We start from the raw sequence: 27,966 nt of genomic DNA, 5'->3' as shown, positions 1-27,966 counted from the left end.
TGCCAAATAAGCATCAATACCTTATAGACCTATCTTAATTAGTCGTGGCCTATGTAAGATAGTAATTTACTTGTATATGTATTGCATAGTAATTTGTGTGCACACTTTAAACATCCAGAGTTTAAGTTATCAATATTCTTCACCCCAGCCCTGTCATGAAATTTTCAACGCGCGAAATTTCTATACAATTTCCTATTTCCCCAATTGGCGGGATGAGACAATTTTCATGGGGTTTTTTTTTAATATTTATTTTTTATAATGTGCAGACCGCGATTGCGCGCGGACGCCGCAGTGGGGCGAGCCCGTCCTCATGCTCACTGGCCGGGAGAGCTTAATCCGGTTGGTCGGCAAGCGCCGGCGATTCCTCCCCAGTCGTCAAGCTCTTCTTTCAACCCCACTTCAGGCTCTCTCTCTCTCTCTCTCTCTCTCTCTCTATTATTGGTTTGTTTACTTATCGTCATCTTGAACCCTTCATTTTATGTCTGTGTTTTGCAGACTTCGTTAACACAGTGCAAAGATGAAAATGGCGGAATTGCCTCGACGAGGGGTGCGGAAGGGTCAGCGTCAGAGCAAGGAAGCGACGTCGCCGACGTGTCCGGAAATTTGGGAAACAAAGAATGTGCTGTTGGGGTGTCGACTTCTGATTGGGTGACTTGCCCCGTCTGCGGAAATGCTGTTCGCGGCGAGGAATGCACAATAAATTCTCATCTGGGTATGCTTTTCTACTGCTGTTTGATTTACTCCCTTTTGATTTAGCTGTCGAACTGCGAGATATGGTTTAACCCGTTGTTTGGCTGCTTTGAAACTGGGAAAAAAAGAAAATAAATGAAACTGAGATTTGGTAGCTAGCTTTGCAAAATTCAGCTTAAAAATTTTGCAGTAGGATCTATTGGGCGAGGTCAATGACTCCTATCTTGTGCTTGTGCTTGGGAGCTTGACGTTCGGATCTTGAATTTGCATTTGACTATTTGTATACATTTAGATAAAATGCTGTATAATATTTATTGAGTTTTATCTGAATCTCCACATATTCAAATTCAAGGACATGAAAACCATTCTCTCCAACACATCCATATTTTCAGAATTTGGATTTCTCGTCTATTTCCTCTTTTTTCTTACTAGCCAAACGGACCATATGTAAATGTGCATTTTTGGTCGTCTCCTAAATTTATATTATGGAATTATCATTTACACTGTATGTGAGCTGAAGATATGGATGTGGTGGTTCTGCAGCTTCTGCTTTTTTATCCCTTCCCACTTTATTTATTTTTCTGATTCTTCAGAAAGTGTAGACCCCTCAAAATTGATTTTTTAGCAAATAGAGCAGAGAATTTTTTTTTCTTTCTTTCACCATGAAGAACAATTGAGCTGCAGGATAATTATTGCTGTCAAAATGCAGAATCTGTGCTTGGAATCCAACTCTTAACTGTTTAATTGTTTATTGATTAATCACATCAAAATTTTATTAATTTAAGAAGTTGACAAAGTTAAAAGTCAAAAATAAAGTTCTAGCATATATTGGTCAAAGTCAAAACTAGACTGTGGCCCCTTGGAATTGAGCCTACTTGCACACAGCCCAAAGTGCTCATTCAAGTGCAACCAACCTACTTAGGTCAAACCCAAATTCACTATGGTGTAACTTAATTCTTGGATATAGTTCAAATCACTGATCCCAACAACTGGAGCCCAACTCAAAGACCCACTAAAGGAATTAAGGGTTACAATTGTGGCACACGTCATAATATTAAAATGAGTGAAGGGGTTCCTTATAAATGGGGATATCTCCTCATCATTTGGACATTGGAAAGAGCTAAGCTACATTTGAATTTTGTGGATCATTGGTGCATCAAATTCTTTCAAGAAATCTCTCATAGTTATAAGATAACGAGTGCACCATATCCTTACTAACTCACACTTATCAACATAACACTAGTACATGCTAATAATGCTAAATGACCAAAATAACCATTAACACTCCCCCTTAAGTTGGAGCATACTAATGATGCTAAATGACCAAAACAACCATTAACACATGCATGTTAAATGCCAACGTTGTTACTTGACATATGGTATCATTGGGGGCATGTGGCAAGTCCAAATTCCCCAATCAATCATAAGATGACAACTCAAAAATTCGATTTTTTGCTGGGGTTGGTTTGATTGCCTAAAAGAGCTAGTCTAATGCATATGGGTGGCGCCAAACAATAGAGATGGAGGGAAAGCTAGTCGACTGCCCAAAAGGGCCGATCGACTGTCTTAGTGAAAGACTTTGCTTTCTCTTTATTTATTTATTTTTTTGATTTTTGATATTTGATATCTTCATTTGGGTTAAGATTTTTGGTCAAAAAATGACTATCGACAACTAGGTAAGGGAAACAAACTAGAATTTGGAAGATTAGGTAGAAGAGGAGACTAATTGAGGTTGGAAGCATTTAGAGACAGAGAGTAATATGGTGTAGACTCCATGAAGATAACATTGACAAAAACCAAAAATTGATTTAGATTAGGACTGTAACAACAAAATCGCTTTTAAGTGCACGAGTTGCCTTAAAAGATACATTTTATAGCATGAGAGTCCAACTTATCCACCCCAAGGGTTAGCTAATGAACGAAGGACACACACCTGAATATATGGGGAGGTGAAGAGAACATAGGAGAATTAAGAAAGAGAAGGGAGTGGGGAATTTTATCACCAAGAAGAGAGGATGACATCTTGTTGATAAGATAGTAGGCAATGAGTGCAACATCACTCCAAAACACTTTAGGAACATGCATTTGATAAAGTAAGGTGCAAGTGACTTCAAGGATATGTCTATTTTCCCTCTCAACAACCCTATTTTGTTGAGGAGCATGGGTATGGACCACCATCACCATTTAGACTGCCTTCTGGTGTAAATATTTTAGGCATAGATTTAGGGAATTAGGTTACATATATTAGACTTGTTTATTTTTCCTATTGTCTATGGATTCATTTTTAATTATGTGTTTTGGACTTCTAGTTAACAGCTAAATGTGGGGTATACATACATTTGGTAGATGTATTTTGGAGTTAGTTATTGATTAAATCTAAATTTCCTTGTGTTTGCCTCATCTTCCCCTTAAATCTGATTCTCCTTGCATTTGCCCAGTCTCTCTTCTTCTTCTTCTTCTTCTTCTCTCTCTCCCTTCTTTTCTCTCTACAGTCCATATTCAACATGGTAGGCATCAACAACAACAACAAGCCTTAAGTCTCACTAGGTGGGGTTGGCTACGTGAATCCTTTTCCACCAATTCACCTGATCCAGATTCCAGAGCGTTTTCCTCTATTAGATTAAGGACTATTAATCGTTCCTCACTACCTCATTCCAAGTTATTTTAGGCTTATCTCTACCCCTTTTCTTGCTAGAAATAATAACAAACTCACTCCTTCTCATAGGTGCTCTACTAGGCCTACGTTTCAAATGCTCAAAGCATCTAAGCTGCCCCTCCCTTATGTTGTTTTCAATCGGTGCTATGCCTAAATTATTGCATATATGCTCATTTCTTACTTAATCTTTTAACGTTAAACCACTCATCCACCTTAACATATGCATCTTAGTAACTTCCATTTTTTGTATATGTTGTTTCTTAGTTGCCCAACATTCTGAACCATAAAGCATAGCTAGCCTTATAACCGTCTTATAAAACTTACATTTTAATTTTAAGGGTATTCTATGGTCACATAACACACTTGATGCACTCTTATATTTTACCCACCCTAGCTTAATTCTATGTGCTACATTTTCTTCAATATCTCCTTCAGCTTGCATAATAGATTCAAGATATCTAAATTTATTGGTGCTATTAATCTCTTGATTATCCAGTTTAATCTTCTCTCTGTTGCTACTCCTTACATTACTGAAATTATATTTCATATATTCTGTCTTATTCTTGCTTATTCTAAACCCTTTAGACTCTAACGTGGTTCTCTAAAGTTCTAGCTTAGATTCCACTCTGTTTCTACTATCATCAATCAACATGATATCATCGGCAAACAACATATGTCGATGGATCTCATTTTGGATATTCCTAGTTAGTTCATTAATTACTAAAGTAAAAATATAAGGGCTCAAAGTAGAACCTTGATGTACACCTATTGTGGTTGGAAAATCCCTAGAATTTCCTTCTACAACCCTAACACTAGTAACTACTCTATCATACATATCCTTATTACCTCCGTATATCTACTGCAAACTCCCTTATTTTCTAATACCCACCACAAAACTTCCCTAGGTACTCTATGATAAGCTTTCTCTAGGTCAATAAAAACCATATACAAGTCCTTCTTTTTCCTAAACTTTTTCATTAAACTTCTTGAAAGATAAATAGCTTCTGTTATTGATCTCCTAGGCGTAAAACCAAATTGATTTTTTGAAATCTTCATTTCTGATCTTCTTCTATGTTCAATTACCCTTTCTCGTAATTTCATCATATGATTTATATTCTTAACTCCATGATAGTTATTACTATTTTGAATATCGCCTTTGTTTTTGTACAAAGGTACTAACATACTTTTTCGCCATTCTTCGCATTTTCTTGGTTTTATAAGAGTATTAGTAATCAAATAATTCCTTTATCCCTAATTGGTATTTTATTTGGTCCTATAGATTTCCTACTTTTCATTTTTTTAATGCCATCTTAACTTCAAGGACTCTAATTTTGCTAATAAATCTCCTATTTTTAGTCTTCTCCTAATTTGCCACTTCTAAGTTCAATATTTCATTTTGGTTTTCATTAAACAACTTATCAAAGTATCTCCCTCACCTTTCTTTTATGTCTTCATCTCTAATTAAGACAATATGATTCTTGTCCTTTATACATTTTACATCACCTATATCTTTGCATTTTCTTTCTCTAGCTCTAACAAGTTTATAGATGTATTTTTCTCCTTCTCTTGTATCCGGTTTAGTATATTAAATATCATAAGCTCTATGTTTAGCTTCATTGATAGTCTTTTTTGCATCTTTTTTCTTGTTTCTTTATATTTTTTAAGATTTTCTATATTTCTTCAATTTTGTCATATTTTATACCAATTTCTTTTTGTCTTAACGACTTTTTGGACTTCTTGATCTTATTACCAACTTTCTTTACCACTTGAGTATCTTCCTTTGGACTCACCTAAAACCTATTTTGCTATCCTTGCGATTGAATTTGCCATTTTATTCCAAACAGTATTTGCATTAATCTTATTCCCTATTGTCCAATGACACTCTTTGTTCATTTTATCTTTGAATTTGACTATATTATCTCCCTTCAAGCTCCACCATCTAGTTCTTTTGTGCTGATTTATGCTACTCCTTCTCTTCCATTTGTTAATATGTATATCTAATACTAAGACTATGTTGTGTAGCCAAATTTTCACTTGGAATAAATTTACAATCCTTACAAGATAGATGATCCCTGTTCTTAGTTAAGAAGAAATCTATTTGGCTTTTATTATACCCACTCTTGAAACTTATTAAGTGTACGTCTCTTTCTATAAAGCAAGTATTCAATATAACCAAATCGTAAGACATGGAAAAATCTAAGATTATATTACCGGCCTCATTTTTTTATCTCCATATCTATGCCTCCATGTATCCTCTCATATCCTATACTATCCTTGCCAGTGTGACCATTCAAATAAGCTCTTATGAATGTCTCTTCAGTCATTGGTATCTCTTGTAAAATACTATCTATATCTTCCCAAAATTGTCTTTTTAGATTTTCTGCTAAGCCTATATGGGAGCATATGCACTAATGACATTCACTATCTCCAGGCCTAAAGCTATCCTGATTTTAATGATCCTATCCCCTATTCTTTTAACATCTATTACATTATCTTTTAGGTCTTTATCTACAATAATACCCATCCCGTTTTTATGTTTCTCTTTACCAGTGTACCAAAGTTTAAATCTCGATTTTTCAACTTATCTAGCTTTCTCTCCTACCCGTTTGTCTTTTGAAGGTAGATTAAGTTAATTTTCCTTCAAAACATTATTTCCACTACTTCCATACTTTTTCCCGTAAAAGTCCTTCTATTCCAAGTTGCTAATCTTATCTTAGTTTGTTGTGCTAACTTAGTAACCCTCTTCCTATACTGATTCGGTCTATTTCCTTGACCTAGGTGAATTTGGCAAGAATTCATGATAATAAGATCTCACAAAGTTTTGTGCTGGCTGTCAGCTACCTAACACAACCCTGCTCCTTTATCTGGGTTTGGAATTGAGTGTGTGTACAAAGAATTTGTATTAACAGGAGAAGTACACGTTTGCATTTTTTTTCTTTTTTTTGGCAGACTTATTTCACATAGACAATTTTCTAAATCACACTCCGCAACTAGTAAAAACCACACACACAATACAATTCATTAAAATTTCATTTTAAAGCATACAATTTTGGGTGTGAATCCAAGCTAGACTAATTTTTTTTTTTTTTTATTTAAAAAAAAACCATGCAATGGTACTTTTTGAAAATTTTTGTATATTCTAAAACTTGCAAATGAAAAACACAAAAACACAAAAATGCATATACGAAGCCTATCAATGATAAACACAAAATCTCCACTACTAATCAACTATTGGAAAAATTATTAATAATAGTAATAAGAAAAGAAATGATAAGTGGGGAGAAGATCTCACTGGTGACTGAAACTAAAAAGGCAATGACTACTACTTGAAAAATACTATCGCGAGTACCTTTGATGTAAGAAATTTGATGTTGCTAATGGGTTAAGCAATGAGGGACTGCAAGAATTCTTCAAATCTTAATTTAAGATTCAAATCCAAGAATATTGAAGAAACAAGATTCCTTAACCCATAAAATCTTTATTGCTTCTTCATGATTTTTTGGCTGAAAAAACAAGAATCCTTGGATTTGTTTGGGTGTTTAGGATAAAATAAAGGAAAAGAAACGAAAGAAAGGAAGTTCAGAGAGGGAATTTGTTTGGTTGGTGAGAAACAAACCAAAAAGAGAGAATAGAATGAAAGAAAATGAAAGAAAAGAAAAAGAAGAGAAACCTTCAGAAGTAGAAGTAAAAGAAAGAAAAAGAAGAGGACATTGGTTGGTGAGGAATTTATTTATTTTTGGATGACTTTCAAAATTCAAATCTCAGAAATTATAAAACCTGGAAGCTGCAGGAGATTCTGGATGTTCTTCACATGCACATGGCCAGCATGTGGGGTGCATGCACTGCCAGCGAGGGGCCTCTGGTTATGGTATTTGTGCTGATAGCAGATCAGGATGTGAGTCTATTGGTGGCAGTGTATCAAAACAACTCCGACAAGGTGGGAACTAATGGGCCTATGGGGATGGTATTCAACATGGTAGGACATGAAAATTTTTTAAAAAAATTGAATGCTTAGAGAGACACTGCCTTGCTTTATTGATCTAAGAATGTCCTTTCATCGTGTGATTCTCTTCCGAATTTCGATTGCCATATTCTCAGTCTCTTAAATTAGTTATGCTTACTGTTGTGTTCTTGTAGTACACCTTATGCTTATGGTTTCAATTGATGGTCTACAGATGCATGCCTAACTAGAGGAACCAAGCGTAAAATGACCCAGCTGACCCTCCTTCAGTTAAATTTCTGTTCAAGATCAAAAGATGCATTACAGTGTTGTGAGTCGAATAATTCAGTGACCAACGAGGCATGGAGGGAGACTGAGAGCAGTGTTGCACCAAATACTGTTTCTATGCTGTCCAACATTAATGATGCTGAAGAAAATTACGACTATGGTCATAGCTTATGCTCAAACTTGGAGACAAGTAGGCACACTCATGATGATAGTTCCACCAGGGACTCGTCTAGTGATTGCAACAATTACAAGCTTGACACGCCTTTACTCCAATCAGAAAATGGGAAGCCAATATTTGACACGGCTGTTACAATGGGCAATATATCTAGGGCTGTCCTCCATACTTTCATAGTTGGTCGTAGATTTAGTGAAGAAGGGGAAGTTAACCTTGGGGCAAGTGTTTCCCTTCTGAGAGACCCTAATAATGTTAAGGATTCCAATGCTATCAAGGTTCTCTTCTTTTCCTATCCTACTTCATGTTATTTATTTATTTATTATTTATTTTTGGGTGTATTTGTTTTGAATGCATTGCATTGTCCTTTTGTGCCAGGTTCTTTCGATTAATTCTGGATGCTGTAAAATGCTTGGTTTTCTCCCGCGAGAGTTGGCTCAGTATCTTTCCCCCTTAATTCATGAGTATGGCCTGAGCTTTGAGGTATTGTAGCTCTTTAGGTGAAAAAATTTTGGTAACTAAATTACTATGAGTTTTGATTTGTTGGCTTATTTTGCTTTTACTCTTTTTCTCCCCATCTTTATCTCTGTGGACGCATGCACTCATGTTTTTGTTTCTCTTGCACGCACATGCTTGTACTTGTTTTTCTTCCTACTTTTAATGTGTGTATGTCATATGCATAAAGGTAATTAAGATTAGAACAGTCTGTACCACTTTAATATTGGCATCATGAAGGGAGTGCTAGAAATATTTGAGTACATTTTCTTGAGCGACATCAAGATGAAAAAAAAAAAACTTACTCCTTGCTTATAACTTAGTAGAAAATATTTGTTGGCATATGTTAAGATTTGATTAAAAATGAATGACCAAACTCGAAGATAGGTCTCTCCCATTATTTATAATACAAATTTAAATACATTCTATTGACTAATTAACATACTAACACACTCAATAATAATAATACTAAAGACATATATAACCTCTAACACTCCCCCTCAAGCTGGAGCATAAATGTCATAAGCTCCTAGCTTGTTACAAATGAATCCAACACGAGCACCCTCCAACGCTTTGGTAAACAAATCAGCAAGCTGCATGTCCGACTTCACATAAGTGGTTGTAATGAGCTGCTGCACAAGTTTCTCCCAAACAAAGTGGCAATCAACTTTAATATGCTTCGTCCACTCATGAAAGACCGGGTTGGAGGCAATATGAAGAGCAGCTTGATTATCACACATCAACTTTATAGGCTGAGAATGCAAAAAACCCAATTCTTCCAACATGTTCTTCAACCGGACAAGTTCACAAGTAGTGTGAGTCATAGCTCTATATTTTGATTTAGCACTTGACCTTGCCCCCACAATTTGTTTCTTACTTTTCAAGAAACCAAATTACCACCAACCAAGATATAATATTCGGTGGTGGATCTCCTATCGGGTGGCGATCCAACCCAATTTGCATATGTATATCTATGGATATAAGTGTGACCTTGATCATGATATAAAAGACCTCTCCCAGGTGCACCTTTGAGATATCTCAAGATGTGAATTACTGCGTTCCATTGACTTATCCTCGGAGAATCTAGAAATTGATTCACAACACTTTTTGCAAAAGATATATTCGGCCTGAGTAATTGTGAGATAATTCAACTTTCCAACAAGTCTTTGATATTGTCCAAGATTGGGTAGCAAATCATCCATATCCGTCATTAACTTGCTGTGAGGATCCATGGGTGTATCAATCGGTTTAGATCCCAACAAGCCAGATTCATCTAATAGATCTAGAATGTACTTCCTTTTAACAGTTTCAAATCTTTGGTCCAGAACTTAGTCTGAAAAAGTTAGAGACTTTGAATGCCTTTATCATCATCGCCTGTAATAACAATATCATCCACATAAATAACAAGAAGGATCCTACTCGATGAAGTATGACGATAAAACATGGAATGATCCACAACACACTGTCAAAGATCAAACTCAAGTACTACAACAGTGAAACGACCAAACCATGCTTTGGGAGACTGTTTTAAATTATATAAAGCCTTATTGAGTCGACACACTAAGCTTGATCCTCCCTGAGCAACAAACCAAGGTGGTTACTTTATATAAACCTCCTTCTCAAGGTCGCCATGCAAGAAGACGTTTTTTACATCTAAGTGGCGCAAAGGCCAATGACAAGTAGTAGCCAAGGAGATGAACAGACGTACTGATGTACGTTTGGCAACCGGAGAAGAAGTATCAGAATAATCCAAACCATATATCTGAGCGTATCCTTTAGCGACAAGACTAGCCTTTAGACAAACCACATAACTATCAAGGTTGACTTTCAAAGTGTAAACCCAACGACAACAAACCACAAACTTGTCAGGATGAAGAGGTACAAAGTCCCTAGAACCATTGCCATGTAAAGCATTCATCTCTTCAACCATAGCATCCCTCCGCCTTGAATGGGCTAAGGCTTCAGCAACAGATTTAGGAAGGGTAGTAAATGACAAAGCAGTGACAGAACAATAATAGGAGGATGATAAAGAGTCATAAGAAACATGTTGGAAATCTGGTGTTTCTTTTCGAACAACAATAAGAGGATCAACATCATGGGAAGTATGATCATCAGACGAGGAAACCAAAGGTGTAGTAGTAGAGGCTAGAGGGGACTCTCTTCCTTGGAGCCACTGTTGTGAATACACTTGCAAATTAGGATGATCAAGGTGATGAGAAGGACTCAAACTACATGGAGACTTAGATGGTTGGTTGGGCAATGACAACAACGTAGAATTTGGAAGATTAGGCAAAGGAAGAGACTCATTGAGCTCAGAAGCGCTCAGTGACTTGGTGTAGTAAGGTGTAGACTCAAAGAAGGTAGCATTGGCAGAAACAAAGTAGCGATGCAACACATGACTATAACAACAATATCTCTTTTGAGTATACGAGAAGCCTAGAAAGACACATTTTAGAGCACGAGGATCCAACTTATCCACCCCAGGAGTTAGTTGATGAACAAAGGACACACCCAAATATATGAGGAGGAATAAAAAATAAAGGTGAATTAGGAAAGAAAATGGAGTAGGGAATTTTACCACTAAGAACGGAGGATGGCATTTTGTTGATCAGATAACAAGCAGTAAGTACATCATCCCTCCAAAACACTTTAGGTACATGCATTTGATAAAGTAAAGTGTGAGTGATTTTAAGAAGATGTCTATTTTTTCGCTTTGCATCCCCATTTTGTTGAGGAGTGTGGGCATAGGATGATTGATGAAGAATACCAAATTGAGTCATATAAGTAGTGAGTTGTGCACTGAAAAACTCTTTAGCATTATCACTTCGAAGTATTCAAACTGGCAAACTAAATTGGGTCTTTTTTATTTTAGAACAAAAGGCACAAAATGCATGAAATAACTTAGAACAATATTTTATTAAATATAACCAAGTCATTCTTGAATGATCATCCACAAAGGTTACAAAGTATCGGAAACCCAACTTGGACACAACCCTACTAGGACCTTATACATCTGAATGAATTAACATAAAAGCGCTTGCAGCCTGTTTATTGACTTGGGAAGCAAAAAAAACACGATTGTGCTTTCCCAGCTGACAAGACGCACATTCAAGACTAGACACAGAACTCAAACTAGGAACAAGACTTTTTAACTTTTGTAATGAAGGATGACCCAAGCGACAATGAATTTGGAAAGGTGTGGCAGCAGTAATGCAGATGGTAGAAGGAGATAGCGCTTAAAGTGATAGTCCACTAGCTTCACGCCCTCCGCCAATTTTCTTCCTCATCTTCAAATATTGAATAACCATAGAATCAGGGAAGAATGTCATTGGACAATTCATGGATTTAGTAATTTTGCTAACGGACATAAGATTGAAAGGAAATTTGGGAATATATTAAACTAAAGGAAAAGAAATAGATGAAGTGGTTTTATAGTCCCAATCCCAATGATTGCAATTGTGGATCCATCAGTACGAGTAACACAAGGTAAATTTGTAGGATACTGAAGAGTGGAGAAAAAGTTAGGTATACCTGTGATATGATCAGTGGCAGTGGAATCTATGACCCAAGGACTAGGATGAGAAGTACAGGATGATAGGCATACTGTGTGTTTCCCTGATTGGGCAAGAGATACAATCAGAAGAGAAGCTTGTTGTGACGCTTGATATTGGTGGAACTTGGAATACTCTTCGTCTAACATAGAGACAGTATGTTGCCCTCTACTCGACCCCAAAAGCGAGGAGTTGGTGGTGGCTGCATTTGCTGCCCCCAAAGGTGCGAAGTCAGTGGTGGCTACATTGGCAACATGTGAGAGTCTGCTGTGAAGATCCCAACACTGCTGAATACTATGATTATTCCATCCACAATGATTCACTTGCAAGGAGTACCTCTACCTCGTTGTTTGTACTGCTACGACTACTCAAACTACCACGATAACTTTTGCGGTTGTTTGGTAGAGAACTAGAATCACTCTGTATAGCAAAGGCTGTCCGCTTAGAGCTAGATGCAAGAACAGGAGAATGCATGCTAAAGGAAGCACAAAGGACACGGGAATAAACATCAACAAATGATGGCAGCTTGGCATTGCTGAGTGTCTGGGACCGAACTGCCTCAAACTCAGGTCTCAAGCCTGCTAGAACACGAAGAACTATAATCTGCTCCCTCTGCTTCTACATCTCATGAACGTCGGCAGTTATAGGTTGCACGCCGTTAATCTCCTCATGAATACGCTTCTTCTCTCCAAAATAATCTGCAATGCTCCTATCTTCTTGTTGTAACTGAAAGTACTCCTGGGATAAATCATACATACGTGTAATGTTACTGGAGTAAAGAAGTTTGACATAATCCTAAATCTCCTTGCACGTATCTAAATGTATACACATCCGTGCAATCTGTGGCTCCATTGAATTCCATAGGAGGGAAACAATCAAGGCATCTTCCTGAACCCACATGTATTTTCTCTTCTCATCAGAAGATTTAGATTGGAGCAAGCGGTCAGATTTCTCTAATCCTGCTAAATAAATTCAAACAGCTTTAGACCATTGATTGTAGTTCTTTCCATCCAACTTTTGAATCGTTATTTGCGGCAGTGATGTAGGAAACAAAATTTGGAGATTCATAGATTCCGTCCCAACACTCACAAATCAGCAATCACACCAAAAACAAGTAAAACAATCAAAATTAATCAGGAAAATCACATACTATGGATATAGCGTTGCCACTGCACTCACAAACAGCAATCACACCAAAAGCAAGAAGAACAATCAATAATCGGAACAGTAAAAAACCATGTGAAGCACCGATACAACCACGGACAAGGTGAACAACTCACTGACAGATATAGTGCTGCCCCTCACAACTGAACATACAAAGGTTGCCATGGCTCCAAAAAACTCATAAGAAAGCCTTCACAAACCTTGAACAGAAATTAACGGAATACCGTGGGTGCATGGTAAAAAAAGGTTGAATTTTTGAGCAAAAAACTGGCCTAACAGCTTGATAATATAGTCTAAAGAAGGAATTGGAGCATGGCGGAAGAAAAAAAAAGAAAAAGGTGGCCAGGACTGCTCTCACGTGCCAGTGCGCGGGGTCGGCCCTGCTGGCATTTGGCTGGCGCGTGGGGGGCCCTCTGGCGATGGGTTTTGTGGGGTGGGTAGTCGGGGGGGGATCCGATTATGGGTATATGGTTGGTTTTGTGATTTGGTATGGGATGGAGGTGGATTAGGGAAGAACAGCTGCGGGAATGGTGTTTTCCAGCGACAGCTGCAGTCTGCGGGAAATAGGGTTTAGATAGGATCATGCTCTGATACCGTGCTAAGATTTGATTGAAAATGAATGACCAAACTTGAAGATAGGTCTCTCCCTCTATTTATAATACAAATTTAAATACATTCTAATGATAATATTACCTGTACTAACTCTCACTAATTAACATACTAACACACTCAATAATAATAATACTAAAAGACATATATAACTTCTAACAGCATAAAAATAGGAATTTGAATTTTCTCTTTTTAATTTATTTTTCTTTTTCAATTATTAACTTCCGATTTCTTTGATTGCCTCAAAGGTCCATGTACTGAAATTTGATAAATATTAGCTCCGTATCTGTGAGAGTTTCAGAGTGTTTTTAACTCTTATCCCAAATACAAGCTTGAAGCTACACCTGGGATATAACTTTTACTGAAAAATTGTAGCTTATAATATATAATTTACAATATTTTTGAATAAACGTGAAATAAATATTAACTTCGGGAATTATTTATGATTATGCTTGCACAATTTATTGTGGTACATTTATACTTTTCTGCAGTGCATGTTTTGGTTTTGGTATCCATGATTTTTCTACTTGTCATTGTTTTTCCCCATATTTTACTGGCAGGATATATACATGTTTATCCAATTATCTTTGATGGTATCATAATATTTTCTCTTTTTCTTTTCGTTTATCAGCATAATCTAATTTTACTATTTCAGTAACATATGGAAGGATAAGTTACTCAGGCCTTCCACAAAGTTTCTGAAACATGGCTGCCCTTCCTGAAATTACATTGTGATATTTGCAAACCATACCTTCTTCACTTACGTGTAATCATCTTTGATTATCAGTTACCTGCCCACAAAATGAAACCATCCTGGCTAAACTAAGGCCCAGCATTTGGTTGGGTTGAGGGTGCAGGACTGAAGCTCCCATGGTATGATATGCTATTGTTGTGTCCAGGTCAGAGTTTCTGCACTGTTTGTGTATGGAGCATTCTGGGGTTTTTCATGTGGGATCTATTTATTTTTTTGTAGCTAGGGTTTGAGAACCCCAGAGCAGACTGTATTCTTTGAGAAATAGTGGAGATTTTTTCTTGGAGCTCTGTGATTTAGGCAGACTATGAAACCATTTAAAATCTTGTTGCGTTCTTGTTAAGGCTGCATACTATAGACCCATTGTGGTCCACCCCTTCCCTGGACCCCGCATACGCGGGAGCTTTGTGCACCGGGCTGCCCTTTTTTTTTTTATCATTTATTGTTTTCTGTGAGGGCACAAGGCAATCAGGTCAATTTTCTTATCTTCTTTATCTCTCTATACACGCACACATACACCTATATATGCACCATGAGGTTGATATTGCAACAGCAAAATTTTCCTGGATATTACTCTAGTCAAGATTTGGAAACAACACTGTATAGATTCAAGAATTTAAAGACTACTAAGTTTTAGTTTTTTTAGTTTTTTATATTGTTGATCTGTCTCGCAGGGATGCATAACTTCTGTTCCTGAAGATTCTCTTGATGTGGTCCCTATTCAGCTTGTGTGTCAAAAATCATTATCTTCTGAGAAAAATGAATATGATAATGTTCAGGTTTTTGAGTCCTTATGGAAAAATCTTCTTCGTGTTGTTGAATCTGCAAAGACTTACCCATCCAACATGGCCAAATATCAAAAGAACTTTTTTCTGCTAGTACAAGAGGTTTTAGCGAGTAACTCACATATTTTAACAGATGATGAAAAAATCTTCCTGGGTACTGGTTTTGATCTTTTGTCAAGATTTATCCTTTTGCTAGTCTCTCTCCCATGTTTGACATGGTTTTGGTTCTGTTTACAGAATCTTTCACTACGCTCTCAGATGATAGTCAGAGGCTTTTTGTTCGACTTTATATGCGAAAAGGTCTTCATTTCTTTTCCTTTCATTCTTTCTCCAAGCTGTTTTGAAATTTGAATTCTATCCATTATCTCTATACATGAGTTTAGCATTGCCAATGTTTATTTCTGTAGTATAAGGAGAATAAAATGGCTAATGGGGCATTGAATATAGTTGTTTTTAGTCTTTTGTATTTTCAACTTCTGTTGCAGTTCTCCGCGCCCCCCCCCCCCCTTTTTCTGTTTTCTTGGATGGAATATACTGTAGGATTGAACATATCTTTTGAATAGGAAATAGAAACTTAAAATGATGTAATAGAAGTAAATACAGCGAGAAAAGATGAGGTATCAATCCAAATAAAAATGAAAACTAGAAAGAGAACAAGTTAGCTTGTATCTTCTAGTAAACATTTAGATAGATCGAATTTCTATTTTTAAGATATGAACTAGGGTAATGTATTTGAAATTTTAAGGAGTGCGTGTATGTGTGTCTGTATGCATGCTTGTAATTTCCACTTAGCTACAAAACTACTTGTGATAGCTTATTTCCATATTATTTTGCTCCATCGAGCCTAGGCTATACAACAGGCAAGTGCCCATCCCCTTGCTCTAATTCTTCTGATCCCATCCCAAGATTTGGGCCTGAGAGTCTAACGTTAGGGTACTTTGATTAAATCATTTTTGGGCTTGGGAGGGAGGGCTGGGGGAGGTAGGGTGTTCCCTTTGTGTTTACTTACATTGTATTAGTTTTGGAAATTGTCATAGATGAGTCTTGGTTATTGAAGTTTGGCATATAGGTATCATGCATATCTTCCCCTAACATTACTTAGTTACAAGACATGTTAGAAGCTCACATGTTGTTAGAGGCTTGCATGCACATTGTTGATGTATATTTGTTGTCCTTCAATTTCATCTTAATCTCAAACTTTCAAATTTTCCAAAGCAAGCTGACATAACTCACTGTGGTAATTATTTTTATTGCTTTCCTTCATACCTGTATTTTTTTTTTATTGAGTTAATTTGCTCATTTGCAATTTTTTACTTACCCTAGATTATTGGTTTATACTGTGAAGCACAAAATTGAAACAAGATTATGCTGGTATTCTTTTTTATACAGAAAAAAATAAATTTTATTTATACAAGAAGATATATATAAAAAGGTGAATGAGGCATCTTCCTATAAGAACATAGAAGAAAAGAAAGACTTCCCTTTATGCCTGTAATTTTATTTTTTGCATTTTATTGAGTTAATTTGCTCATTTGCCAATTCTTCACTCAACCTAGATTTTTGGTTTATGCTGCCAATCACAAAACGGAAATTAAGATTATGCTGTTATTCATTTTTATATAGAAAATAGAAATTTTATTGAAACAAGAAGATATATATAAAAAGGAGGATGAGGCATCTTCCTATAAGAACATAGAAGAAAAGAAAGAGATTAAAAAAAAGAAAAAAAAAGAAATGTCTAAAATATTAAGCTAACAGCACCAAGAATGATCATTCTTGCTGAATGTCAATAAGGAGAACTTTAAAACAACTGGATGAAAAGACCCAGAGAAGCAAGAAAACTTATTCTATCCCAAAGGAACTGCGATGGCTGATGGCAATCATTAAAAGCCCAAAAAGATGCCAAATACCATATCTCTATCCCAAAGAAAATTTGTGGCCAGATTCTTTGATCTTTCCATTGAAAATCGTTGAATTCATTCCAAGCAGATCCCCGCGTAACTGCAAAGAGCATGCACTAACACAATGTTATCGCAGCCTTCCTCTTCCCAAAACCAATGAAAGAAACAATTAAAAATTCATGCACCTCTTTGTGCGCCCTAAACCATGTTCAAATAAACTAAACTATCTACTCCACATGCCCCAGGAAAATGGATAGCACAGAAATAGATGAGGTACTGTGAACTGTTAAAAGCTAGAACACAAGATACACACATCCGGTGACAAACTAACGACAACTTAAAGGGCCTCCTACTCTGCAACAGATTGTGGGTGTTAACTCTATTAAGCATAGAAAACCAACAAAAAGCTTTAATCTTGGAAGGAACACCTGACTCTCAAATACAACAATGAAAGATTGGCACATTAGACATGATAAGATAGCCAAAAAAGGACTTGCAAGAGAATTCACTTGAAGAATCCATAACCTACTCGCTACCATCCCCTCCTATTAGAAACCTGACTGCATGCTAACAGGCACAGCAAGGATGCAAATTCCTCCAACTCCCTATAATTTAGACCTCTTCTAAAATAAAAGACCCTAGAAATACGAGAACCATAATGCATAAAAGAAAAAGAAGAAATATAGTTATTAGGAACTGGTGGAAGATGATAGAGATGTAGGAAATATTCTGCAGTGCCGAACTTCCAACCAAAACATCCTCCCAAAAACGTCTATGAGAATTATAACCCAGCTTAAACGTAGTTAAAAGAATAGAAAGTGGGTAAACTTGCAATGTAAATCTCCACAAACTTTCAATAGAACACCTAAGATCCATATTAGTGTCCCAAACATTCACATGTAAGCCAAATTTACTTTTAATAACTTTGTGCCATTAGGAGTTTCCTCTAAGCCACTGCTACCAACCCCCAAGCTCCCCTCCTCCTTAGACCTACACAAAACCTCCCAACGTACCAAATGATCCTTCATCTCTCATACTCTTGACCAAAGGAAATGTCTCATAGCTTTCTCAATCTTGATTTTATGTTTTTATTTAATTTAATTAATTAATTTATTCGATAAGAAAAGAAGATGTATTAAGAAAAAAAGAAGAGAGATTACTACGCAGCTGAAGACTAACAATCCTCAAAATTTAAAAATAAAAAATAAAAAAGGAAGAAAAATAAAAATCTAACAAGAATTAATGAAGAGAACCCCTCTTTAAAACTTTTCTATCATGGTTTCCTTAGAACTTCAAATTTTCTAGTTCCCTCTGGCCCTTCACCTTTTTATTTTATAATAAAAGAAAGAATATTCGATAGGAAAAAAGAAGGTGCAACATGGGGGATCAAGGAGTCCACCAAAGAACAGAAAAAACAAAAAAAAACAAAAAACTGAAGATCACAACATGAACCTAGAAAAAATTACGCAAGGAAACCCTTTTTCACACTCTCTCCATCATAATTAACTGCACTTCAAATTCGTTAATCCCCTTTTACCCTTCGAACTTGAATTTTGCCACCATCCAAGCATATTTCATCTCCTCCAAATTCACTCAACTTCAACTCAACTTCAAATCCATTTTATCCAAAAGATCTTGAGCTTCTAAGTCCTTCAAAATTTCCTCCACAGGAATCGGCAAGATTCCATCCCTATGCTGAAATTGTTGACTAAACCATCATTATCAAAAATAGACTCTCCAAACCTTCCAACCGGGGATGATGAACATAAGATAAATCCCCTACTTTGTCGCAAGAATAAAAAATGTACCCATATTGTTTTCGAATCTCATCCAACAACCCCCCACAGTCAAATTCACTAAAATCATCACTTTCTGAATCTGAAAAATCCTTCCATTTCTTTACCTCGTCCTCTTTGTTTTCCCTATTGCTATACCCAACCTTCTTCTTTGTAAGAGAATCTTCCACTATACTAAGTTCCCCTTTAGAATCTATCCTTAAAAACTTTGCCCCTGTCACACCAGAATTTTCTCTCCTCTCTTCAAACACCCTTCTCATCTCAGCACTCATATAAGCTGCCTTTCGATGAGCATACACCTTACTTCCTTCAAATCTGTCAGTATTCTGACACAAGACATCATCAATCTCCCTCAAAACAGCTCCTGGTTTTTTATTTCTTACCACCCCACATTTTGAACCATCCTTTGCTTTTTTAACACCATGGTCTAGTTTTGACTCTGAACTGTTAATATTCTAGGCATGTTCCCAAGTTCGTTCAGCTCGACTTGAAATTTGGAGTGCAGGAGACTGGGAATGAATTTCATTATCAACAATTCTAGCATCCTCCTTTCCACTGCTTGTTTCCTGCGCTCTAGGGACTGTAATATGGGCCTTCCCATTATTGAGATCCAGCAAGGACTGATTTGGTTCTCCATTTCCCCATCCAATATCCTGACTCGCACCATTACCCTTCTGTATGGAGCCCATAGAATGAGGTCCTCCCTTGGACTCTTCACTAGAGCCCAACTCAGATTTACCTAAACCTTGGCCTTGCTCAAATAAATGCCCCAGTTTAGATAAAAAAGAGATACTTTCCTTTTCAATTGGGCTAGGTCCAAAACTAGAAACATTCCTCCCGGCCCATTCCTCTCCACAGCTTCCATGCTGAATGCAGCCCTAGTTATCTCTGAGAAGAGCGCACCCTCCATCGGAACCCTAGCTTCCTTCTCATAAAATTCCAGTTGGTTTGCAAGACTGCTGTCTTTGAAAGCTCAGGGATCTACGTCAGAACCGCACCACCACAACAACAACACCTCTTCCCTTTTGGCCACCATTCCTCGATTTCCAGAATGAACTGAGCAGTTGTGTTCTTGTCTTCACCTATATTGCCTTCAAACACTACCTGGCTCGAAGATTTGAGGTGAGGGGGGCCATCTGCAACTACACCACCACAATCTTTCTGTACCTCCTTAACTAGCTTGTAGACCACACTCGTGAAGCTTTGCCATTTGTCGCCCTTTGCACTGCCAGGATTGAACACACAAAATCTCTTCTCTTTCCATCCCAACCCTAACTCCAGGAACTTTCCCACCTTCGTCCACCTAATCGACAACTAGTATTGCCTAATCCCCTTGTGAATACTTCGAAAACCCCTCTCCATCTGATCAAAACCAACAACCCATTAGCAAACCATGTTAGAGCTTCTTCTAATAACCTTACCCACTTGTTGCGAATGGCATTGTTCTCGATCACGAGCAAAGATGTGATCACCTTTGCCTTGTCCAAATGCAGATCAAAGGATTTTCCTTGATCTATATCACTCGGTTCATCATAACCTACACCAGAAGGCTTCATCGCACCATATACACTAGAGGGGGAGAAGTTTGGTTTTGCGAGAGGGAGAGACGAGAGATTGACAGAGCAAGACATTTTGTTCATTTGGAAAGATGAAAAATTATTGTGGAAAAGCTGATAATATTGACATACGTGAGTCCCCATGTTTCATGAACTACTGCATTAGTAACACATGACCGTGTGCAATGGCATTCTCAATAGCCAAAGATCTTAATGTTTATGCATCCAAGTAAAAATAGGTTCTCACATTAGGATTGTGGTATGCATCCACTGCATTCCTAGTAGCATTTTCATCTTTGGTTAATTTATAAACACCAAAAGAAAGGAGAAAAGAATTCTTCACCTTATTTTTACCACCATTGAGGTGAACTTTATTCCCTATAGAATCAAATAGCCTCAAAGCCCATCTTATCAATCAATTGCTAAGATTCTAAATCCTTCCTAGTAATCTCTTCCTCTGTGGTGAGCAGAATTCCATCCTCACATAGTTTCTTTTTATCTATTTTGTCATTCTCAAAAATAGAAATCCCCTCCAATCCTTCCATTGAAGATAGTGGCACATGTGATATATCCCAAAGTAAAATCAGATGAGTCAAAAACATATCCATACTGTAATCTCATCCGAGAGAAAGTCCCAATCACTATCAAACTTGCTAACAACTTCACTGTTATTGTCGACACATCTCCCCATTTCTTCTCCTTACCTTTGCTAATGCTCTTACTTATAGCACCCTTTTGAATATTTGGATCTTCCACAATACATAAATTTCCTTCTGTATCTCTCCTTAAAATTTATGTTGTTTTTATGTGGTTAACACGGAAGTTTAGAGGGTATGAGGTATGGAGAAAAGAAAGCATTCGAAATCATTCTAGTGGCTAGAGACACCTTGAAATTTTTAGTAGCAACATCTCCACTAGAATAATCTCTCTTTATATCTTCTCCTCGTTTCAACACCCATCTCTACTGCCTTTCAACGAGCATAAACTTTCTGGCCCCTATTATCAAAGTTGATTCCCTTACCAATAGATCGTCCCCCCAAATATCAATTTTACCCTCAATCTCGTGCACAAAAGCTTCTTGGTCCTTTTACAGAATCCCTTTCAACAACTCACTTGTTGTTCTCTCCTCTTTACTGATTTCCTTTCTCACTAAAGGTACAAAAACATCAACCATATTTCCTGAGTTGTTTGAATCATGCTTGGCTTTTACCATTTGCTGATATGGATTTGCAGAATAGATATATTTCCTTGTGAAAAGGAAGTAGCCTACTTTATTCTATTGTGAAAAAAAAAAAAAAAAAAAAACTACATTTGGCCCCAACATATTGCCAAGCTGGAGATGAAAAATATAGGCCTTCTTTGGAGAAGAAACCTTGACTGAATATATAGGCTGCCCATTAAAATAATTGATTGAGCTTTGGGCCAGATTGCTAATGGGAATATCTTTCAAAGCCTAAGATGGATATTGGGCCTACTTCGGAGAAGGTAATTTGATTGAAACCATGGGCTGCTCATTAAACTTATTTGGATCTAGATCATTAGCACCCAACATCTGACACATGTGCAAAGTAATGTGAATAATACGCAGTCCACCCAACTCCGAGCCCACTTGTCACGAGCTATGCTTGTTTGTGACCGCTTGTCTTGTGCATATAGGATGGGCAACCATAATGCAAATTCTAGTGTAGGTTTTATTCTTTGAGTAGGATGATTAAATAGCAAAAATAGTGAGTATGACTCCTTGGTTGCATTGATGTTTCCTAGTGACAGAATGAGAATTGCATAGAAAGTCTTTAGGGGAGGGTGAGTGTTAATTAATCATTGTATAGCTCACCAGCTTTTATGGACGTGTTTAGCTTACTTGTCTCCCTCGCTAAACACACATGGCCTATGGAGGTGTGAATAATGAATTATGCTTACTTTACGATTTATCGTGTGACTTGTGTTTACATACATGCTTTTTATTAATTGGTTGTGAATTTGTTTGTGTGGTGAAGACATGGTTTACTTTCTGTTGACTAGTTAAGCTAGTGTGCTACAACTAGTGTTGCCTGGCCCTTCACAAGGTGTAAAGTGTTCCACCTGTGACAGTTTGTAATTTGTATAAAAGTTTGGTTAATGCTTCATGATTCAGTTGCCTTTTGATTGTAAAATTGTTTGAAGCATCAACGAAAGAACTATGCTGCACACTAATATTGAGAGAATTAATGGACCAGAGGCACAGGCTGTCTCAGCCAAAATTGTGGCCATAGAGATGACCCAACTTTCTAAATGTGTTGGTTTATTGGTGGGATTCCAAAAAAATAGCACGGTTTCATTGAGGAGTTGATAGAAGATTTTCATAGTACGGTAAAAGGTTTACAACACTAGATGAGGGTAGAGTATGGAAGAACAAGGTTGCTATAAGCTTGAGCCTATAGGGGTCTCCGTTATGGTAAGGATTTGGAGAAGTACTTATTTGACATCAACCAATACTTTTGTATGGTGAGAGTAGACTTAGTAGAGGTGAAAGTATCCATAGTGACTATATACTTGAGTGGTGACACTAGCTGAGGTGGTGCACCAAGTATGATGGGATTTTGAACGGATGGTGTGTAATTGATACTTGTGAAAAGAGAGCTTATAGCCCATTTGCATGATAATGTAGAGTACAATGCTCAATAGAAATGCGAGATCTTTAGCCAATATGTCAAACAATTTTTAAATTTGATGTTGGATATTTGGGACATGTCAGAGAAAGATAAGATGTTTTATTTCCTTAAAGGTTTGAAATTGTAGGCAAGAGCTGAACTATATCAATAGAGTTCAGAACTTGTCTATTGCACAGGCTACTACTAAATGTTTGCTAATTATACTAGAGGGAGTTCCACCACACTTGAGGAGAGTGGCTCATTGGGTGGAAACAACGGAAAGTCTTTCTAGAGGGCAAACCCATAAGTAGGGGAGTTGACACCAAGGCTTCAACTTCAAGGGAAGCTTTGTCGTCTTAGTCTTTAACACATCCCGTGATAAAGGCAAGTTGGCGTGGTTCTCACATGAGGCCCTCGCAAAGTTGTTGATTGCATTTACAAGTCATTGCTCAATACCCCGCAAGCTTTTATCTTAGAGGGGATAAAAAATTGGATGAGGATGAGGGGTGGATCTCCAGATCAATAGGAAGAGCACCCATACTATGGTGGATGTCAAGGCTACTCATAACTTTGTCTCATTGAAGGAAGCACAGAGACCCAACTTAAAAAATTGGAGGACTCAAGGATGCATGAAAGTGGCTAACTCTGTACCTTAACATACTTTAGGAGTAGCCAAACAAGTGACTACGAATCTTAGACAATGGGGAGGACATGTGAATTTCACAACCATTCCAATAGATGATTTCGTAGTGATACTTGGAATGGAATTCTTAAGGGAGACTAAGGTGATACTTGCCATTTTCTTTATGTGAAGAAAGAGAAGCACTCTTTGCTCAAAGGAGTATTAAATTCCTTTGGTCATGTGGTTGAACAAATGCTCTTGATTGGGTGAATTGGAGAAAAAGAATTCATGTAGTCAACTTCACCTAGTGGGACTTAAGGCTTGTTGTTGTTGTTATGTGGTTGAACAAAATCGTATTCAGATGGATATAGAAAAGGTGGGAGCTATCCCAGATTGGAATATCCCAACAACATTCAAGCAACTACGTACCTTTCTTGGACTCACTAATTACTATGGCAAGTTCATATCGGGGTATTGGAGGAGGACTACCTCGTTCACCAAATTGCTGAAGAATGGTCATAGGTGGAACAAGGTGGAGCATTATGGAGCCTTGAAGACTTGAAGGAAGGCATGATCCTGGATTAGGTACTTGCTCTTCCAGACATTATGAAACCCTTCTAGGTACATATAGATGTATCACACTATGTCCTTGGTGGGGTCTTTTTACAGGATAGGCTTCTAGTTGTGTACAAGAGTCGTAAGCTTAGTTAAGCTAAGCATGGAAGTACATAGCTCAAGGGAGGTAGATGCTAGCAATGATTCATTATCTACACATGTGGTAGCATTGCTACTTGGGTTTAAGTTCATGGAGAAACGGATAACTCTTCTTTCATTTATTTATTTACATAGGCTAGGTTATCCCTAAGAAAGCCTGTTAGCAAGAATTCCTTTTAGAGTTTGATTTTCATGCAAGTGCAATGTGGGGAAAATGAATCAAGTTGCATATGCAATGAGCAAGAAGGCTGAGCTTGCGGCCTTACGAAAAGGTAACACAATTATCAGTAAATAAGGTTACCATGACAATGTGGGAATGGATTAAAGAGAACCTTTGTAAGGATCAAGTTGCCTAAAACCTTATCAAGTTGGTGGAAGAGTACCAAAAGCTCCAATTTTGGTTAGAAGATGGATTGCAGTCACAACTCTTTGTGCCTCGAGCTAGTGACTTGAAGAATACATTGTTACGAGAGTGTCAAGAAAACATGTAGGTAGGCCACCCAGGATCACATCAGACTTTGGCATTATTGATGGAAAGGTACTACTAGCCACACGTGTGATGGGGTGGTTGAGTATTCCTTGACTTGTCTTACCTTCTAACTAAACAAGGTCGAGCAAAAGAAGACTACAAGGCTACTGGAACCTCTTCAAGTACCAGTGAGGCCAAAGAAGTGTGTCACTTGACTTCTTCACCAGCTTGCTTGGAGTTCGGATATAGGGTCTATATTTTGGTTATAGATAGTTGTTCCAAGTATTGTATTTTCATACCAGCACTAGAGTATTACTTGGCAAAGGACTACCCCATCACGCTGAAGCATGTGTGAGGGTTCCTAAGGAGATTGAACTACATCGCTCGCTTCAACACAAACTTCTTCTAGCATATTGTGAAGTATTTGGGTGTCTTCCCGAATACATTTTCAGTCATGGAGACACTAGATTCACATAAAACTTCTAGCAAAACTTTTGAGAATTCTCGGAACAAAACTTGATATCTTTTCGTCCTACCACCCAGAGATTGTTGGACACACGTAGTGAGTTAGGCAACTAGAGGAGTACATGCACCATTTCATCACCACCAACTAGGAGAATTGGGTGTCACTACTCGACTTGTCTTGATTTTGTTTCAATGCTCAAAAGAGATCAATAACGAATAAGAGTCCTTTTGAGCTTATAATAGGCAGCCACTCTTACCTCACATAATGGACAAATCGTATTGAGAAAAGAGCTCGGAAGCATACATCTTCACCAAAAAATGGAGACAAAGTTGGGAGATTGCCCAAGTCTGCCTAGAGAAAGCTTCAAAAAGCAGATAAAGAAGTAGGTATATCAAGGGTGAAGACTGTTGTAGTTAAATGTGGGTGACTTCGTGCTTGCTAAGTTCCATCCAAAATATATGAAGTCTTCACAAGGTCATGATAGGAGACTACTTTGCAAATATGAAGTCCCCATCTTCACCAAAGTCGGGAAGCCTTTTGCAAGGTCGATCCTATAGCTTGGATAAAGGTGTATCCAGTGTTCTCCTTAAGTCATTCATCATCGACACTGAAGATCCAACCCAAAGTCGATCTACTAGACCTTGCAATTTGATAAACTAGAAGTTGAAGTTCTCCTTGCAGATAGAGAGTTCACATCATCAAGGAAGAAGTGGCACGAGTTCTTAGAGAGTGGAAGGGCCTTAGAGATAAAAAGTCTGCTAATATCAGCGGAAAACATGGAACTAGTTGTGGACAAAGTTGAAGAGTGCCTTGTGTTTAAGTCTATAAGGATGTTGACCATGCAAGTAGGGGAGAACATCATGAGCCAAGCTTGTTTAGGGCACTATGCTTGCCTGTGACCGTTTGTCTTGTGCACATAGGATGCGTAATCATTATGTAAATACTAGTGTAGATTTTATTCTTTTGAGTAAGATATCACCTTAATGAAAATAGTGAGTACGACTCCTTAATCACATTGATGTTTCTTAGTGCGGAGTTAGAATCTCATAGAAAGCTCTTTAGGGAAGGGTGAGTGTTCATTGATTATTGTAAAACTTACTTGTTATCATAAACATGTTTAGCCTACTTTCCTCCCTTGTTAAACACATGTTGCCTACAAATGTGTGAATAATGAATTACATTGATTTGCGGTTTACTGCATAATTTGTGTTTACATACATGCTTGTTTACTACTTTTGCTTATTTTGTATTTGATGAGAATCGACAAGCACCATTAAAGGATCCATTGCAAGTTCCAGATGTGCCAATCACAAGATCAAGAGCTAAGAAGATCAAGTAAACAATGCAAGGATTGGTGCAATCCACTACAGCGGGGGACGTTATAGCCTAGTGTTTAGTGTAAACTTTTTATTTCAATAAGTATAGGCATGTGGGCCTATTTAATGTGTATTAGTTATAGGTGAGTGTAGACTTTTTATTTCAATAAGTATAGGCATGTGGGCATATTTTATGTGTATTAGTTATAGGTGTTTAGAGTTCCGTAATTTGAATTTGAATTTGAATTTGAATTTAATTGGAGGGGTTTATAAATAGACTTGTAGCCACATTCTAAAAAAAAGAACATTGAAAACAAATGTGAGGTTTTGTTTCTTCTATTGGTTCTTCAGAGAACTTGTGAACTTATCAAGGATTCTTCCTTGTGGCGTTCAAAATTTTATACCTTTGGTTCGTGATTTAATTGTAATCATTGGGTCGAGGTTTGTTACTTTATACCTTCGGTTTGTGATTTAATTATAATCATTGGGTCAAGGTTTGTTACTTTATACCTTCGGTTCGTGTTTCATTTATAAACTTTGGGTCGGGGTTTTCTATCCATAATATGAATTTTAGCTCTCTTGGGCAAGTATTCTAATATTGATCGTTGGGTTTCAATGCGTGTCGGTTGAGGTTTGCATCATTGGACAACTATTCCAATATTGATTGTTGGGTTTCAATGCATGTCGGTTGAGCTTCGCATCATTTGGCAAGTATTCCAATATTGATTGTTGGGTCTCAACGCATGTCGATTGGAATTCGCATCATTTGGTAAGTATTCCAATATTGATTGTTGGGTCTCAACGCTTGTCGATTGGAGTTCGCATTAGTATTCATGGTTGTGAATTTGTTTACGTGGTGAAACCACGGTTACTTTCGGCTATCTAGCAAGCAGTGTGCTATGTGCCGCACAACCCTTCACTATGTGTGAAGTGTTTGGCCTGTGACACCCCTCCCTCGTGCTTGGACTCTTAAACTTTAGCCCTCTCCATGTTACAAACCATAATTGTATCAAAGCACTAGCAGCCGCCCCACATCCACTAGCGATTGCGCCACACACCCACAGGTGCCGCACTGCCACCCACTCTGCTGGAACTTTGGCAATGAACCCCCTATCACCACATTCTTCCATCTCTGTTGTAAAGTCTTATTCCCAACCTCACTCTTGAGGTTCGGAACTTTCTTCATACCTCCCATCAACTCCAAAGCTGCACAAAAACTAAGCCATCTCTCCCCTTTCAAACTTATTGAAATGAAGATAGAGCACCTCTTGCTGTTAAAACTTTGCACTGCATTCCAATCACCACCCAAAATGAGTTTTTCTAAATCTTTTGTAATGAGTGAAATGCTCAAGTAGAAAATCAAAGACAAATCCTGCAACCATTTGCAGCCAGTAA

The 27,966-nt window shown here is 37.5% G+C and overlaps 1 protein-coding gene across 3 annotated transcripts in view; it reads left to right on the top strand.

Annotated features, from left to right (window-relative positions):
• The first annotated feature begins 214 nt into the window (after positions 1-214).
• LOC131152044 (fanconi-associated nuclease 1 homolog) overlaps positions 215-27,966 on the top strand; it is a 71,046-nt gene continuing 43,294 nt past the window's right edge. For 2 of the 3 annotated variants that reach the window (XM_058103629.1, XM_058103628.1), the window contains exons 1-6: positions 221-403; positions 496-712; positions 7,522-8,024; positions 8,125-8,229; positions 14,991-15,255; positions 15,339-15,401. In XM_058103629.1, coding sequence (XP_057959612.1) covers positions 311-403; positions 496-712; positions 7,522-8,024; positions 8,125-8,229; positions 14,991-15,255; positions 15,339-15,401 — 1,246 coding nt within the window. In that variant the 5' untranslated portion in view covers positions 221-310. Of the gene's footprint in view, positions 404-495; positions 713-7,521; positions 8,025-8,124; positions 8,230-14,990; positions 15,256-15,338; positions 15,402-27,966 lie in introns of all 3 variants that reach the window. The other variant, XM_058103627.1, reaches the window with a different exon arrangement.

The sequence above is a fragment of the Malania oleifera genome, chromosome 3 (assembly GCF_029873635.1).
Source record: "Malania oleifera isolate guangnan ecotype guangnan chromosome 3, ASM2987363v1, whole genome shotgun sequence".
In the NCBI taxonomy this organism is placed as follows: Eukaryota; Viridiplantae; Streptophyta; class Magnoliopsida; order Santalales; family Ximeniaceae; genus Malania; species Malania oleifera.
The sequence above is the reverse complement of the archived record's forward strand: the minus strand, read 5'-3'. Positions and strand labels throughout refer to the sequence as shown.